Source organism: Anolis sagrei, chromosome 1 (assembly GCF_037176765.1).
Source record: "Anolis sagrei isolate rAnoSag1 chromosome 1, rAnoSag1.mat, whole genome shotgun sequence".
Lineage (NCBI taxonomy): Eukaryota > Metazoa > Chordata > Lepidosauria > Squamata > Dactyloidae > Anolis > Anolis sagrei.
Window position 1 is genome coordinate 200,862,259 of NC_090021.1, and position 17,934 is coordinate 200,880,192.

Sequence of the window (17,934 nt, forward strand, 5' to 3'; positions counted from 1 at the left end):
ATGCATCTGTGACAAGCATCCTCAGAGGTTGTGACCTCACAACCTCTGAGGATGCCTGCCACAGATGCAGGTGAAATGTCAGGAGAGAATGCTTCTAGAACATGGCCATACAGCCTGAAAAACCTATAACAACCCAGTGATTCTGGCTGTGAAAGCCTTCGACAACACATAGATCCTGAATGAATAGCCAGTATGGCCAAACTTCCAACAAAGGAGGGATATTTTTCTTGTGGATCAGGATGTGAAGCCAATAGATGGGTTCAAAACCCTCATAGCGTTCAACCAGTTGTTCCTTGGAGTAAACAGTTTAGAATTTCCCTGTGTTTCCTTCTTACTGCCAATCAATTTACATTCGCAGTGAATGCTATAATGAGATTGTATTCATTTCTTATAATTCATCATCTCTCTATTTTCCCAAAGAATCTGACAGTAATTCAGAAGGCTTTGATACTGAAGGATCTGAAGATGACGAGGAAGAGGATGATAAAGACCCAGATGAATCAGAGAGTGACACAGAAGGAGAGAAGTCGTCAATTAAGTTGAACAAAACGACCTCTTCTGCCAAAAGTTCTTCCATCAGTCTTGCAGCTTGCTCCACACCTCTCAATCTCCAAATAACAAAGACACCGAGTTCTGCTCCAGCTGCATTATGCCCCGAGTCCCCCTCTCCTGTCTTTGTGGGCACACCTTCATCGGGGCTGACTTCAAGCCCTCACAGTGGTATTGCAGTTATTTTCTATTCCTCCATGCTGTTCATATGTGAGGGAATTGTGGGTGTGTGGAGCAGAGTTTTGTTGCTGAAATCTCAAAGGGAACCAACAATTCCACACTTCTCAGGGTCTAGCCTTGTTACCTTTCCAGGACTGCATCTCAGCACATTACAACATTACATTTTCTTATCTATGTACCAGAAAAGGCTTTCTGTTTCAAATTCATAGATGGCATAATGCCTCACACATTCTAGGCACTTTTACTAGGAAACTGAATTGCCCTTAGGCAGTAACAGCCCATCTGAGATCATCTTTACAAAATGAGATACCTGGATGCTGTACTTGCCTGTGCACTTTGAGAATCCTGATTTTCAGCCTCCATACAACAAGTTTCTCAGCCAGTTAGGGAGCATTCTTCCACCATGAAAACTGGTACCATTCTATCACCTGAAGATGTTGCTTGTTTCTGACAGAAGGTGGTAGCTTCTGCAGTAACAACTACCAATTCTGAAAACACAGTGCATGATTAAACTTAAGGAATTTATTGCTACACATATGGTAATGCCCTGCCCTCCAAGACACAGAATGGTCTCAGTTTGGATTAAGTCTCTTGTGTTTACTCTAGAGTAAGAGAGGAAGCAACAGAAAATGCATGGCATAAATTCTCTTTCAGTCCTAATTAGAATAGACATATTGAAGCCATTAGTTTTATCTATGTGTTAACTCACCATGGGCCCCCTGATGGAGCAGAGGGTTAAACTGCTGAGCTGCTGAACTTGCTGACCAAAAGTTTGGCGGACTTACCCCTTACTTAAAAATAAAATAAAATGAAGGTGCTGCTTAATTTGTCATATTCTCGTGTAAAGTATAATACGTGAACAATTTCATTCATTCATTCATACATACACCTAAGCGATATCATTTGTGGACCATCCTCCAAAAAGCAGGATTCACAACAACCATCTTCAAACTGCTTTTTACACTTGGTAGGTTGGAGAAAACTGAATGGGGACTTCAGTGGGGAGATTTGTTGAACAGGAAAATGTCATTAAACCCTGAGGCATGGATCTCTGGAGTGCATCCTTTGTGTGAAAATATGTTTAGTGAAAACTGAGGAGATGCTTCATGTCATGTTATGTCAGCAGCCAGTGAGGCACAAGCACATTGGTTTGTGGTAGCATTGAACTGCCATGGATGGAGGCATAGCCTGGGATCATGACAGCTAGATTTCACCTAAAACTACTTCAAAGAGTGCTTTTAGAACTGGAATATTGTTCCACTGTTGAATCATTGATCCTACATATCTTGACTTTTGACATTGAATAATATGTACAGCAACTTTCAGTATGTCTTATTTCCACTGTACAAAATTACATACTAACATTAGAGGCATGCCAATTATTCACAAATTGTATTTTGCTAATTTTTCATGCATTTTTGACTACATAAGAAGATGGAAAGATGGTGATAATTAACTTCTGCTCAGTAGAGATTTTTGTCAAAAGTAGCAAAGATGTCATTGTCTAATTATACTGTATGTTTGCTATTTTATAAAATTGACCTATTATATTCTTTTAAGGTACTTCAAAAAGACGAAGGGTAACAGATGAGCGAGATTTGCGCATTCCTCTGGAATATGGGTATGTACATTAAAAAAATTTTTTGGAAAATAGTTACTTGTAGAGTGCCATTGTGTTAGTCTCAAGATGTAATTTTTTTTTAAGATGACAGTTTGAGTTCATGGTAAAAAATGAGTAAAATATTTATTTGGTTTAGTTCACATTTTTACTTCAGATTGTCTCTTTTGGAAACAGAGCTGTTACTGTGATCCTGACAAATGTATTGGAAAAATCCATGTTTGCCAAAGGGATAACCCTTTGATGCATATAGAAGCCAATTTTTGAGAGGAATGAGTGGTACTTAGGCTTACTTCAAGCCACTGGTGAATTTCTAAAAATCTCCTTTTCTGCCTTTTGTCTAATTCTATTTTCAAACATCTTCTGAACAAATCTCAGCAAGAAAACCCCTGTGATCGATTCCACATAAGTTGGAAACAACTTGAAAGCACACAGTAACACAAACACAGAAAAATAGAAAGAAGTAAACTTTAAAAGCATGTCATTTTAGGAGTGATGGATGCATCTAGGACAGCTCAGAATTAGTCTGCTGAGCAGGGGAATATTTCCATAAAATGTCCTACAATATATGTAGTGTTAAGCAGTTTCATAGATAAATCTGTGCTTCTCATTTCTCTGAGGACTTTTCCAGTCTTTGGGATGGGCCTCATCAAAAGGATGGCCAACTGTTAGAGAAATCAAGCTGGCGCGGGGGGGGGGGTTGATACTCAGCTGCATGGGGCTCTCAGAAAGGGCCCCATGCAGCCGCATGGGCCTGCAGGCCTCTCTTCTTGGCAGGAGAATGTGGCAGCCTGCCATGCACTCCTGCCAAGAGGAGGATTTGACACATGGCTGCGCAGGTCTCTCAGGAGAGCCCTGCGCAGTCACATGTGATTAGAAGGATATGACACATGGCTGCACAGAGCTCTCAGGTGAACACTGCACAGTCACGTATGACTGCGAGGTCACTCCTCTTGACTGGAGAATATGGCAGGTTGCTGCATTTTCCTGCTGAGAAGAGGGTGTGACATGCGGCTGGCTCTGGGGCTGGAATGAAAGAGCCCAAAGGACCACATCTGGCCCATGGGCCTAGGTATATACTCATTTACAAGTCAAACTTATGTATACATCAAGGGCAAGTTTCAGTGCCAAAATTATGGATTATCATATGACTCATGGATATGTTGAGGGCCGTTCTGCTGAGAAGGAGAAGCACCAGTGCCAACTCAAGGAGGCAGCCACCCTTGACCACTGCCATTTACCTGCCCAGGTATTAAAATAGGCCAGAAGTGGCACCACAGCAGAAAGAGAGGAGGTGTTCCATGCTTCTTTTAGGGTCTCCTGGGACAGAACAAGCTCTTGCCTTTTGCCACTCTATGCAGAGAAGGTGGTGATTCCTTTTTTTGACAAGAAGTAAGGTACAGTACTCTCACTGACATATAGATCAACTGAGTTGAGTATATATACGTATAGAATGTAGTTGTAAACATGCTTTGATCAGATGTATATTTGGCTAAGTTCACTTGGTCTTACTAGGAGGAAATGTATATCTGCAGTCTGAACCTATGTGTTTTGGATTTCAAGTAAGCCTGCTAACTTTGAAACGATTTATTGGCAAGTAGATGTGCATAGTACTTCTGTCTTGGTTTGCCTGTCTACATACAATTTTATTTTATTACAGCTGGCAGAGAGAAACAAGAATAAGGAACTTCGGTGGCCGCCTTCAAGGGGAAGTCGCATATTACACTCCATGTGGGAAGAAGCTAAGACAGTACCCTGAAGTAGTAAAGGTATACTTCAAATGTTTTGTTTCCTGGTTCTTATTAAGCATGCACTTTTTTAAAATGATTTTTCCCTCCTGTAACAATCCTTGATGCGAAATGGCCTGTCATGTGGGGCTAGTATACATTACCCTACCCCTACATTGACCTCTTGTAAATTCATCTCTCCTTACCAGAATATGCAAAACGTTTGACTTCTGTAATATTAGCTGTTACTTCAAAGTTTGGGTTGTAATGACTTAAAACCTGAAGTGGAAAAATATGTGATTTTTTCAGTATCTCAGCAGAAATGGAATAATGGATGTCTCAAGGGACAATTTCAGCTTCAGTGCAAAAATAGGAGTGGGTGACTTCTATGAAGCCAGAGATGGACCGCAGGTATCCACTTTTTAAAAAAGTAAAGTCTTTGATCCGAGTAGTAGTATCATAAATCTAAGTTAATACATTTTTACTACACTCTGGAGCATTGCTATTGTTAGCTGGTTGCATTTTCACAGCCATATGTGTGACTTCGTAGTATTAGTTGTGAATGACTTGGCACCTGACCCCAGAAAATGCTGAAAAATATTCACAACCCAATAGGTATCAGTCTCAAATGGTAAGTGAATTACACCTCAATGATTCAAATTTAACCTAAGTCAAATATAACCTAAGGCTGTGATTATAGGGGCCAAGGGTCCTATGCTCCCTTATCTTTTCTTTTAACCATTACAGCTACTATTTATAAAGTATTGTGGGAGGGAATTGATTTAACTAAAATTGGAAGGAGTTTGGATGTAAAGCTTGTGGATGTCGTTTAAAGTTCCTCTTCCCCTGTAACTCAAGCACTAATATATTTAAATATTTATTATAGTATGTGTCATTATCTTACATATTTGGTAATAGGAAGGAGTTACATTCAAATGCATCTCATGTCATATAAGCCCTGTCATAGTAATTGAAATGTTCATCACAGCAGTATTGGGTTGTTCTATGTAGTATCCATTGCAAAGAATATATATTGTAATTTTGAAAGTGCATATGTGTAGATAAGCTGGAAAAGTAGGTATCTCCAGGGGCTAATATTTATATTGAAGGGTTTTTTAAAAACTGGGTCTTTTTATATCATGGCAGTATCTTTCCATTAGAATACATTATCCTTTATTTTGCATCACTTAATATTTTGTGCATTCCTACATAAGGGAAATATCTATGATTTTAGCATATGTAACAGTTCCCTCCCACTCATTCCTCCTTCTCTTTTCCTAATAGCACATTTTTCACAGCTACAAACCAAGATACTTTTGCGGAATCTTTTCTGGGGATTTTGAAGCAAATATTGAGAATGGAATCTTTGCCTGCTTTAAGCATGATTTAGAAATAGTTGTTATTTTATTTATTTTTTTGCATTTTCATAATGGTTTAGTTGTTTTGCATACTGATTTTATGCTGAATTACTGGATTAAACTGCATGTTGGAAATAATATGTAGGTGTATTTTTAATAAGAATCATACCAGCTTCTAAAAAGCACAGTTCCTATTGAAATGCTATGACATTAAAGGCAGACATTAAGATGGGGAACAGATGACAATTAAGGCAATATGTTGTGCTTAATGCAATCAATATATTTTTAGTGCCATATGAAAATTTTCCTTTCAACATTGATCATTACTTCATATGTTGCTCAATAGCTATTGTCTAAATGATTTCTAACTCTTAACCAATATCCTGTACCAAATCTTTTAAAACAACAGCCTGTATTGGCTAGGAAACATATATTCATTAATTTTGTTATATATTGACAACTTTTCATGTCTACTTGCTGGGGTTTCATGTGGTTTCTCTTGTGCCCTTCCTGCATTGTTTTGCCCAAATGACATAATCACCAAATTCTGAGCAAAAATTGTATTTTGGACTACAAAAGTTGTTCATGCAACAGGAAGTGAGCCCCCCGATAGTCTTTTTGTCAGTTCCGATTGGCAGAAGTGGACATGTGTCCAAAAATAAATATGCTACACGGTCTCTACTGAAAAACTGTGCAAGAACAGTTTAGACTGAAAACTGGTAGAATAATTCAGAAAAATTAGATTCCCTCACCAACCAGTGGTGGTATCTGCTAAATTATTGACTATGTCACATCTAGTTCTTGGTATATCTTGGGTGATATTTTTGTGTCAACTTCTTTATGATTAGTTTCATAAAAGGGCGCAAGACAAATCCTCAGAATGGTCGCTTTGTGTTCACGACCCTTTCCCTCACTTTGAGTGAAGTCAGGAGAACATTTAAGTAACGTGGATATCTTAGACACTGTTGCAATGTAGTTAGCGTGGAGCAATAATGAATATGAACTTTAGGGAGCACTTAAATGAAGGTAAGTATGTCTTGAGTGTTAGGGGAATATTTTTATTGCTATATGTGTGCTTGGGATAACAGTTTGTTTAGTAAAAGTAGCAGCTCGATGTTTATGCTTGCAAGTATAAATGTGCTCTTTCAGTATATGCTTTAATAGATGTCTATATATGTGTTACTCCTATCAGTTCCAAACTTCCTTGTAATATTCAATTCATACTAACTTTTGCAAATCCGATATGTGTGTGTTGGGATTACTGAATATCTGCTCTTTCTCACCAGTAAGCTTTTGGTAATCTCTTCTTCTTCCCAGATATGTGGGAGTAACTGTGCTTAATTTTAAATTTCACTAATTAGCTTTGGAATTATACTCTATGATATAATTCCCATAAAAACACCAGTGATTACTTTTTCTGTTCTAATCTTGTACGGTTTTTACTTAATGCTAAAACTTCACACTCCTGAATGGGGAGTGGTTGAAGTTTTTGGGATTGCCTTATAAATGTAAAGGAGTAAAGCAGTGGTTCTCAACCTGTGAGTCCCCAGGTGTTTTGGCCTACAACTCCCAGAAATCCCAGCCAGTTTACCAGCTGTTAGGATTTCTGGAAGTTGAAGGCCAAAACATCTGGGGACCCACAGGTTGAGAACCACTGGAGTAAAGGATTAACTGGGTGTGCAGGTTGAATCCTAGAAATGTGGTGCCTATCCAGCTTGTGCAATTTGAGGATAGAGCAAATAAGGAAGTCAGATAGTTTCTTGTTTTTACCATTTATTTTTAAATTCATAAAACATATTTACCAAAATTTAGAAATCTTCTAAAGCTCTTACGTCGTGTCATTGGTTTCTTAGAACATAGATTTTGGAAACTCAGCTGTGGAACTTGCATGAATACATTTATACTTATAAATATAGTTTAAACATACTTTTCTCTAACTTTGATATTCAAAGCTGCTACTACTGTTCGCTTGCAAAGTTTCCATAAGATGGGAAAGTTGGCTTAATTAACTTTGTGCCAGAACCAAAAAAGTTCCAAAAAGAATTCCAATTTCATCTATATTGTGGAAGACAGTCAGGTTCTGGTTTTAGCTTTAATTGTCTGTGGTACATATTATCAAATGGAAATATATAGAGATTTAATTGTGAAGCACAAAATGTATGTTTTCCTTGGCAGAAATGGAAAGGAATTCATCTTTTAAGGGACTTACTTTTTCATAAAATGAGAAGGCAGTACAACTATGTGATGTGCAAGTTTGTGGATTTCTGTCTCATCTCCTCTAGTTAATACTAAGGCAAATTTAGATTTTAGTTGATCGTCAGTCTGCCAGATGAATCAATTCAAACTTATTGGTTCTATACTTATGACAGATACATAGACATACGCTTCGATGTGTGTGTGTGTTCGTTGGTGGGGATTTTAAGCTTTATTGCCCGTGCTGTGTTCATAATGAGGTTCTATTGAATATATTAATCAAAAGGGGATGCAGTGGTGTTTGCTGAAAGAAGAAGAAGTCCTTCCCCGTATCAGAGCTATGGAAGGACGTAGAGGACGACCACCCAATCTGGACAGACAGCGCGCCAAAGAGGAATCGAAAATGAGGCGTCGCAAAGGTCGTCCTCCTAATGTTGGTAACACAGAGTTCCTTGACAACACAGATGCTAAACTGCTGAGAAAGCTGCAAGCCCAAGGTACAGTCTCTATTTGTGTTTCCTTACATGTGTAGCAAAACCTGTGTGTGTGTGTGTGTGTGTGTGTAGTGGGCGGGATAGAAGATAAATAACACAATACTGTTTCTGAATGGAAGTACTTTGCATATCTCTCTGCTAATACATATTTAGTTATTACACAAATACTATAGCGTATTCAATCATTCTGCAGCTGCATTCCTGCATTTTGTGATTTGTGATGGATCAGAAATCAATGGGTTTAAGAGTTTATAAATAGGAGTGAGACTTCAGCTGATGTGGTCAAAGGGAATTATTTCATTTTTATCTTAGCTAGTGGGAATGTGTGCTTTCAGAAATTGTTTTACTATAACTTGCATCTGCCTTAGCCAACATAGCCACTGATTGATGGGAGTTGCGATCCTACAAGCCTGATACCAAAGGAAGTGACTTCAAACTGTTATGGTAGGGTTGAAGCAGGAGACATTACTTAGCTATGTCCTCATAACTAAGTTGGCAAAATAGGACTTTGATCACAGTATGGACATGATAAATAAATACGTGCATAGCCTTAGCCAAATACTTGCATAGGTATATGCGTCTTATATAATAAGCAAATCTATTCTGAGGAACCACCTTTAAAATTTGCTTGGCCTGGGACCAAACCTCATTTTTGATAATGATCAGGTTAACCAGTTATTGAAAATTACTTCTTCAGTAGTGGAGGGAGCAACCTGGAAAACTGAAACTTAATTTCCTTCCCAGGTGTCATATTTCTGTTTACTTCTGACTTTTCATTACTCCAAGGTTTTGTGTATGGGTTCTAAAGGGTGCCATATAGTTGTACACTTCCTTTGTAGTAAAGTGTGAAAAAGACTGTACTTTCTTGGGAGTTGGCTCATGGTTTGTAGTATTATCTGGAGGGCAAATGCTTGTCATCTGTAATTTTGCTGCTCATGTATTTACAAATGTGTCTCAGAATGTGATGAACACAGTAGAGCTGAGTTCAAGCTTGTAACACTTATGTGGGGACGATAATTACTAGGCCTTTGGCACACAGATGCTTCAGAGCACATGCCAACCTTCTGGATATTCTCATTTCAATGGCTCTTGACCCTATAAACTGGTACATTTGTATGGTTCCAAAGAAGATGTAACTGTGGCATAAATAATCTGCCAAAAATTGCAGCCTTGTTTTGTCTAAGATAACTTGTCCTGGGCATTAGATTCTGTTGTAATATATACATTGAGTCCTGTCAGGGAGATAGGGTGGAATAAAAGTAAAGTTGTTTATTTATTTATAAATATTATGTGTGTACATGTTGTTTCACAAATTGATATGCATTACTGATTTTATAAAAAGCCAGATAATCTCAGGGGTGCAGAAAAAATTCTGTGTGTTTGTGGGACTGATAGAAAAACTTGCCATGGTCACTCTCTTGAGAGATGGCTATGAAAGTAAAGGAGTGTCTTGGTTAGTTGCCTGCAATGGTTATTGACCTGAAAGCTCAGTCTCTCCCTACCCCTCATGGATGTAGACTTAAACAGATATCTAAGGCCTCTTCCAAACTGCCCCTATTTTCTAGGATCTGATCCCAGATTATCTTCTTATCCCATATTTTCTGGCAGTGGAAACTCATATAATTCAATTTAAAGCAGGTAATCTAGGGCAAATCCTGGGATATAGGGTAGTGTAGAAGGTACCTAATAAGCTGGTATGCACTTATGTGGTGCTGGCTGCAGTGATCCTTGCCTCCAGAGCAGCCCTACCACCTTTTTTGTTGGGAAAGGAAAGGAAATTTGTGGGTTGCTGTGAGTTTTTCGGGCTGTATGGCCACATTTCAGAAGCATTCTCTCCTGATGTTTTGCCCACATCTATGGCAAGCATCCTCAGATGTTGTGAGGTGATTCCAGCCATGAAAGCCTGGACAACTAAAGGAAATTTGCTTGCTTACATTATCAATCTCTAGTAACATCCATTACTTGTCTTAACAGCCACTGCAGTTCAGCAGTGTAGCACATACATGAAGTCTCCATATCAGTTCCTTGCCTTTCTGTGTAAAAGAACCCAGATAGAAATTCAGCCAGAAAGAGTTCATGCTGAGATTTTGGGGAGCTGCTGTCAATGCTACAGAAGATGTTAAGTTATAACGACCAGTGGTTTGACTCAGCCCCCTTCTACACTACCATAAATTCCAAATTATCAAATCAAATAATCCATATTATCTGCTTTAAACTGGATTATATGAGCCTACACTGCCATGCAATCCAGTTCAAAGCAGATTATCTAGATTTTTATATGGTAGTGTAGAAGGGGCTTTAGATGAGGCAACTTCATCATTGTGTCTTTAATTTACTGAAATTATGCTGTTGTTTTATAATAATATATAAACTTTATTTCTATACCGCCCTATCTCCCTGAGGGGACTCAGGGCGGTTTACAACAGAAAACTGGCAAACATTCAATGCTGGCATAACATAACAAACAGGTTAAATCATAATCAATAAAATAAACAACATTATAGAACAACTCAAAAATAACAAACAGAAATTTAAACATATAAATCAAACATTAAGGACATGTTTACTACTAGATCTAATAATAGAAAACAGTTTTTGAGTAGTTGGTAGAGTTGGTATGGGTTTTGAGTAGTTGGTAGAGTTGTTTGCTATTTTGAAACCTAGTGTGGAAATTTTAGGGAGCAAAATGAAAGGTGGAAAAATGTGATTGCATAAATTTCTAGAGACATTTCTCAGTAAAAATGAGAAACTATTTAAGGGAAGGGATAAACATTTTGGATTTTATGAGTCTGAATTCACTGCACCAAGCTGAACCCTTCTACCCTCAAGAGTCATTAACCATATAGCATAGCTGGCCTCCCGACAGCTGAATGATTGTTATTTTAATACTCCTTACTTCACAGGCAAGGACTTGAAGGAACAAAGGAACCAAGGCATATTTATAATATCATGCTGAATTTTCCATTTTCATTTTCATGGCAGTTTTAACAAAAGAAATTGTGTTTCTATGAAATCAAGATGAGACATTACAGTTTTGTTGCTGAAAATCTTAAATCCCCTTCCATAAATTCCAATTCTATAAAATATAGCTTGACAGTTAAAGTAGTGCTAAAACTGTGAAGTGTGAAAGGGCTTCAAGTAAGGAAATTCTCAATTCAGACGCTTCTAGTTCAATCATTTCCCATCTTCCCTTTGATCTGTTCACCTGAAGGAATGCCCGTATGTTAATTTGCAGTACTTAATCCTAACACCTTTAGTATCTTCTCTTTATGTTACAGAAATTGCTAGGCAAGCAGCACAAATCAAGCTTTTGAGAAAACTTCAGAAGCAAGAACAGGCCCGAGCTGCCAAAGAAGCAAAAAAACAGCAAGGTAAGTATGAAACCTCTTCTAAGAATCTTATGGACCCTCGCAGATGACTTTTATTTTAATCTAAAGATCATCAGTACCTATTACTGTGCATTGATTTACTGTTGATACTTTTTCTTTGTCTTATTTGTAGCTATTATAGCTGCAGAAGAAAAAAGAAAACAAAAAGAACAGATAAAAATAATGAAACAACAGGTAATGTAGATCTCTGGATTTTAGTTATAAGCATAACCAGATATTCCGATGGGCTTTTATACATTTAAAGACTTTGAAAACTTTAAACTTCATCTTGATAAGCTCTAAAGACCCATAACTTCTAATGAAATAACCTACTGGCACAACATTTTGAATGTGAACATAAGCATCGTCTGCTGTGGCCCATACATCAAGCTGATGTTAAAGGAAAAAGAAAAGGAACGGTAAAAATGGGTTGGGGAGCATACAAGGAAAAGAAAGTGGGCCATTCTGTGATTGTAATTAGTATTGCACAAGTAAAAATCCACTTGTACAGAGGAAAGTTTCTCTTCCCCTTCTCCTTCCTGCAACCCATGCTTTTTATGACAAATAGAACAACTTCTAGGAATAAACCTGAAGCAATATGTATTGAAGTTTATTTATTTATTTATTTATTTATTCATTCATTCATTCATTTATTTGTCATGTCAGGAGCGACTTGAGAAACTGCAAATCGCTTCTGGTGTGAGAGAATAGGCTGTCTGCAAGGATGTTGCCCAAGGGATGCCCAGATGTTTGATGTTTTACCATACTTGTGAGAGGCTTCTCTCATGTCCCCTCATGGGGAGCTGGAGCTGAGACGGGAGCTTACATTTATAACCATAAAAGCTCATGCTAAAATAAAAACCAGCTAAAGTTGATGCTATCTTCCTACCCCCCCCCCCTCCACATCTCTGCTCTTGTCCTCTGTTTACTATCAATTAATCTCAGCCAGTTGTGATTTTATACATTCTTTTAAAGAGGTGGGAAATGATTGGGGGGCTGCAAGAGGTCAACAACTGTGGCTCCCTTTCTGCACCGAAAGCCATGTTGCAGAGCCTTTCCTTCATGGACGGGAGAATCTGGATGCAGTCTATAACTGTAAATATTGAAATATCTGAAATACAGTGGTCAAGACACGTTTTTGAATCATACTTGTACTAATGCCATTCTGGTCTTTTGAAGATATATGAAAATTGAGTTTTTGATTTAACATTTGGCTATTACAAACACAAATCTACAAGACCCTTCCCAACTTCCCACAAAAGAGTGTAGTTTACCCATGTCAACATATACTAGCCATAAGTAGTAGTTTCAATGAGGTATTTAATATTTTCTTTTTAGTCCCCTGTCTTGTTTATGTATGTATCTATACTGTTTGTCAGGTGTTGGAAAACACGAGTTCTCCAGGCAATGTGCAAAGTAAGAATATATTAAAAATTACACTTGCCCACACGACTTAACTGATAAAGCCACATAAGTCTACATTGATGGTAATAAAGACTTTGGGGTGAAAAGTGAACAAACTATAGGTAGGGGATGCAGGCTGCAGGTGCCTCACAACTAGAACTGCTTTTAGTTTCTGGGATGTTAGTGATTTTGACTATAGCTCTTGAGGGAGTCTTGATTTCTCTATTCCACAATGCAAGCAGGCCCCATAACCACGTGCAGCAGAAGATCCTTCCAATGAAGATATGTGGTACTGTCCATTGCATGAAATCATTGTTGGGATCTACCAGGTGAAACCTGATAGAATGGTGAAAGGTAGAGATGCAAATGGGTGTTCATGGCAGAACTAGATGGGTTTGTCTAGAAGATTTGCTGTGCAATTGGGAGAACAGTGTGGGACATTGTCTCTTATTGCTGTAACTGAAAATAAATGAGAACTTTTCTTGTTATAGGAAAAAATTAAGAGAATTCAGCAAATCAGAATGGAAAAAGAACTTCGGGCACAGCAGATTTTAGAGGTATTACCGGTTAATTAACTTTTAATGTGAAATGTGAGGAAGGCTGATACAAATTGAGGAGTCTTGTATCACTGACTTGAACTTATGCATAAATATCCCCAATCCAATGATAGAAACATGGCTCCAGACCTAAATATTCTTATATCTGAAGGACAATAGACAATATAAACACATCCACCATTTCCAGGGTAGCAGCCACAAAAACCATCACGTGAAACCATCTGATGAATTCTAACAGCTTAATGGTTACAGTGTTTATATAACCACACAGAGCATTTAACAAAACAAACAAAAAAGCCCCACTGTTTGGAACCTGGAGTTCCTGAGAAAGGAACTCTGCTCACAGACCTCTTTCTCTAGATAAAGATGATAGAGGTGGTTTTCACTCCTTCCCCCTTACTCTTGCAGCTCCCTATGACTTTATTTGGGCGACCCTCTAAAACTGCTCAAAAACCATGCAGAAATGGCATCTGGCAAGCCTCAGTTCCTCTCCTATACGTTCTCCTACATTTTAATCACTTTGGCAAATGAGAGGAACCCTTCCATTCACAGAAAGGCAGCTTTGGCACAGCACATGTTGAAAAGCCATATCACAAAGGCGGAGAAGAAAAATAGCAACATTTGGCTGGATTATCAGAACAAGCAATAAGCATTAGGGAAACATCTTTACAGCTGACATTTGAACAGCATGATCTTAATCTCAAAGAATGTGCATGTTTATGCTTTGAAAAGATCTGTGAGTCTCTGTATTGTAAACATTTGGTTTGTATAATGTATCCATGCCATTTACAGTGAAGTTGGAGGAAAATTAAATTTAAGATTTCTGTTTCAGATCTCCATTTCTGATCTGTCGAGCAACAGATTTCTTTTTAGTTTCAGTAGTCATACCTGTCCTTTAATAATGCAAGCAGGCAGAACAATTCTGATAAAATGCCAGTAAGTGCCTTTTTGTACAGTGGCTTTAATTAAAACATTAAAATTGTCCCCAGAAATTAATAATAGGCATGACTAATCATTAGATACCCAAGGTTGCTTAACTTTTAATTTTTTAAGACTATATTTCAAGTTTAGTCTTTGTCAATATTGTTTTAAAATTACATTTTGATACAGGATGTGTTTGTTAATTATAAATATCTGCCCCCTCCTCCCAAAAAAAATCTTATCTGAATTTTTCCATAATACAAAAAGTACTGAGGAAGAAACCTGTTATGATGTACACATGATGTGTGGTATTGTTTTTCACCTTGCAAGGCATGAAGCGTTATTTCTAGTCTGAGATTACTTTCAAGTTATAGTGGTGCTGTTGCATGACCTTGGGACCTGTTTTGCATGCACAGGCTAAAAAGAAAAAGAAAGAAGAAGCAGCAAATGCCAAATTATTGGAGGCCGAGAAACGAATAAAGGTTAGTTTAGATGAGCATTAGAGTTTTTCTCTTCCCAACATTAAAAAACCCAGCTGATTATATCTCTTAATTGATATATTTAAAAATCATTGTATTCAGTGTGTTTGTCGTATAGTTGTACTCATGTGTGTCTTTATATGTTCTGTGTCTGTACAAGAAAAGTTACCACCGTGTTTTTCAATTTACCAGGTGTTTAGTTTGTGTATGTGTGTGCGAATGAGTTATAAAACAGTCTAAAGATGCACATACTGACTGTACCTTTTCATGGAAAACAAAACAGTTGATTCAGATTATTATAAACACCAAAACCTTAGTCCAGTGGTTGTCAAACTGTGGGTCCCCAGGTGTTTTAGCCTACAACTCCCAGAAATCCCAGCCAGTTTACCAGCTGTAAGGATTTCTGGGAGTTGAAGGTCAAAACATCTGGGGACCCACAGTTTGAGAACCACTGCCCTAGGAGTCTCCACCCAACTGCTGGAAACATAGGAAAGGAAAACCAAAACAAATATCCTTCGCATGGTCCTCTAGTCACCAAGGGGTATAAGCAATATCCTAGTCCTGAGTTGGAGTATTCCAAACCTCACTCAACCTCAGAGCCTCCCTCTCAAAAGGGACCCCCCCCCCAATACCAATGCCAAAGAGACCCTGATAATGTATGTCTTAGATCCATACCAACTACTCCAAAAAGATATGATAAAGTATAAGGAAATGTCCTGTAGAAAATCCCAAACATCAGATAGGCACTGGCAAAGGATGGGTGGCCAGGGTGCTGCTCTGAATGGGTCTGTGAAGTGTGTAGGAGAAGAGTGTTTAAATAATGCCACAACCAAATTGAAGACCACATCTTGGCCACTCCAGTTGGGTTCACCAGCCAATGGGCCCAAACCACAATTGGCTGGCAGTTTCTGCTTTCCTCCCACGGGCCTGTGGGCTGCCCAGGCCCCTGGGAGGAAGGAGCCAGTGATCCATCATGAAGACAGACTGCCTGGGCTTTGTTGTCCGCAGATCCTGTTCCAAGCCAATGTGATGGGTTTAATCCCTTCTGTTCCTTTCACTGAGAAAGAATATCATCATGCAGGGAGACCCCTTTCCTACACATAAGACTTTTTTTTTTTCAGTGCAAGTGATTTGGGGAAACAGAGCAGTAAGCAGTGTAAAGACAGAATATGTAAATCATTTTGCCTGTTGTTGTTATTGGCCACAGCTTATCACCTATATATTAAATTTATAAAGCAGGCATTCTTACACTTGAACTTGACATTGGCCTAAATTTATTTGCTATTCGCAACTAAAGTAGACTAATCAGTGGTGCTTACATAAGAGCTGATACTTATTGATTCATTTGGTTTACTCTGGGACTGAGGATTGCATTTAGTCCATTTATTATACTGGATATTCCATTCATGTTGTTTTCAAGGTTTTGGCATGCTATTTCCTAAATTACTAGAAAAATGAAGAAAACAATGGAGATAAAATTTAAAAAAGTTGTTAAAATAGTATTTACATCTCTTTAATGATTTAAAAATAGTTTTCTAGTAACAATAACATTTTTAGATGTTACAATTTCTCTTTTTATATTTTAAGGAAAAGGAAATGAGAAGACAACAAGCCGTTCTTCTAAAGCATCAGGTTCGTACTTGGAATTTAATGGGAAATACATATTATGTTTTTAAAAGATTTACTTAAAATACTTGGTGGGGAAATGTATTCTTTTCTTTTTAAAAACATATATATATATATTTTAAAAATCTGCTTAAATGTTTTTCTTTACCTATTGGGTAAATTACTTTGCTTTGGTATTTGGGATCTTTTGGGGTTTTATAACGTGGTTTTTGACTCTGTGATTTCTGTTTCATAATGATGTGCCAACTCTTTCTGCCAGGAGTTGGAGAGGCATAGACTAGATATGGTATGGGTATGTTTATTTTTGTACATCTAACACCGCATTGTGATTTGGTTGTGATATGGTTGTCATAGCAATGCATAAAACGTAGCACTGGCTGCTGTCATATTACATACTGCTGCATGGCTTTCCAGCACAGTGCATTGCATACATCTGCTTGTCTTGTCTGTAAAAGAAAACAATTTGACTTATCTCAAACTTGTTATAAATTGACCCCTATGAACCATATGCAAAGCTGTTGCCTTGACATCAGGAATTATCGTTGCTATAATATCAAGTTGGATTACTGTACCTAATTGGGAACAAATTCATCTTAAGCCAAAATTGCATTACTTGACCTGTAATAGTTATTTCACTTGGCAACCTCTGCAACTGATTTTGGGAATCCCATTCTTTGTGTTTCATTTAATATGAAATGCCTTAATATAGTTTTCCTATCATTTTAACATTACATAATTGGGAGCATTTTATTCAAATTCAGTTGTAAAGTCTTCTCCCTTTATTATTTAGCATAAAAATAAACTCACGTTATTTTTCTCTGAGTATAGATACTTTTTTGTATTTTGTGCTTAAGTTCAGGATGCCCTTGCTATCATTGGCACAGCTTCTGTGGCTTGCCTTTGAGAAAGAGCAGCTTCTATCCTCTTTTTATACTATAACATGGCTAAGGTCCTCTAGTTTTAAGATCAGAGGCTATATTTTGATTCATTGTCTGCATCCTCACTTTTCAATTCAGATATATATTTATTATATATATATATATATATATCAATATGTAATCAAAATGGTTTCATTAAAAAAAACACTTTTGATTACTTTTCAAAGGGTCTGTATTGCTATTTTTGTAAAAAAATAATAAAATAATAATTTAATTGGCCACTCAGTGAGTAATTGCGAGCTTCCTGTTATAGCAGATGTAAGGTAACTGACCTGTTCCAGCCAACCATTATGCTTTTTGTTCTGCCAGCTTCTGAAGGAGCCTCACAATTGACCATAAGTAAATCTGTATGCTTCTGTTTTACACTGTCTCCATGTTCATCGCTTTACCTTTTTGCTTTCAGTTGTACTTATATTTGCTTTCTAAACCTGAACTAAAAACATGCACAGACTTGGCTTATTCTTGTCTTTTATTTAGCATATCCCCCCTGACTTGTCTATTAATGCTAAACATGTCCTGTTC

At 37.6% G+C, this 17,934-nt stretch overlaps 1 protein-coding gene across 20 annotated transcripts in view; it reads left to right on the forward strand.

Annotated features, from left to right (window-relative positions):
* Nucleotides 1–17,934, forward strand: part of BAZ2B (bromodomain adjacent to zinc finger domain 2B) — a 248,607-nt gene that overhangs the window by 192,118 nt on the left and 38,555 nt on the right. For 8 of the 20 annotated variants that reach the window (XM_060777651.2, XM_060777489.2, XM_060777576.2 and 5 more), the window contains 11 exons: nt 421–720; nt 2,290–2,350; nt 4,008–4,116; nt 4,384–4,485; nt 7,912–8,122; nt 11,398–11,490; nt 11,621–11,682; nt 13,383–13,448; nt 14,786–14,851; nt 16,436–16,480; nt 16,734–16,766. In XM_060777651.2, the coding sequence (XP_060633634.2) occupies nt 421–720; nt 2,290–2,350; nt 4,008–4,116; nt 4,384–4,485; nt 7,912–8,122; nt 11,398–11,490; nt 11,621–11,682; nt 13,383–13,448; nt 14,786–14,851; nt 16,436–16,480; nt 16,734–16,766 (1,148 nt within the window). The remainder of the gene's footprint in view (nt 1–420; nt 721–2,289; nt 2,351–4,007; nt 4,117–4,383; nt 4,486–7,911; nt 8,123–11,397; nt 11,491–11,620; nt 11,683–13,382; nt 13,449–14,785; nt 14,852–16,435; nt 16,481–16,733; nt 16,767–17,934) is intronic. The other 12 variants (XM_060777584.2, XM_060777624.2, XM_060777642.2 and 9 more) reach the window with 8 other exon arrangements.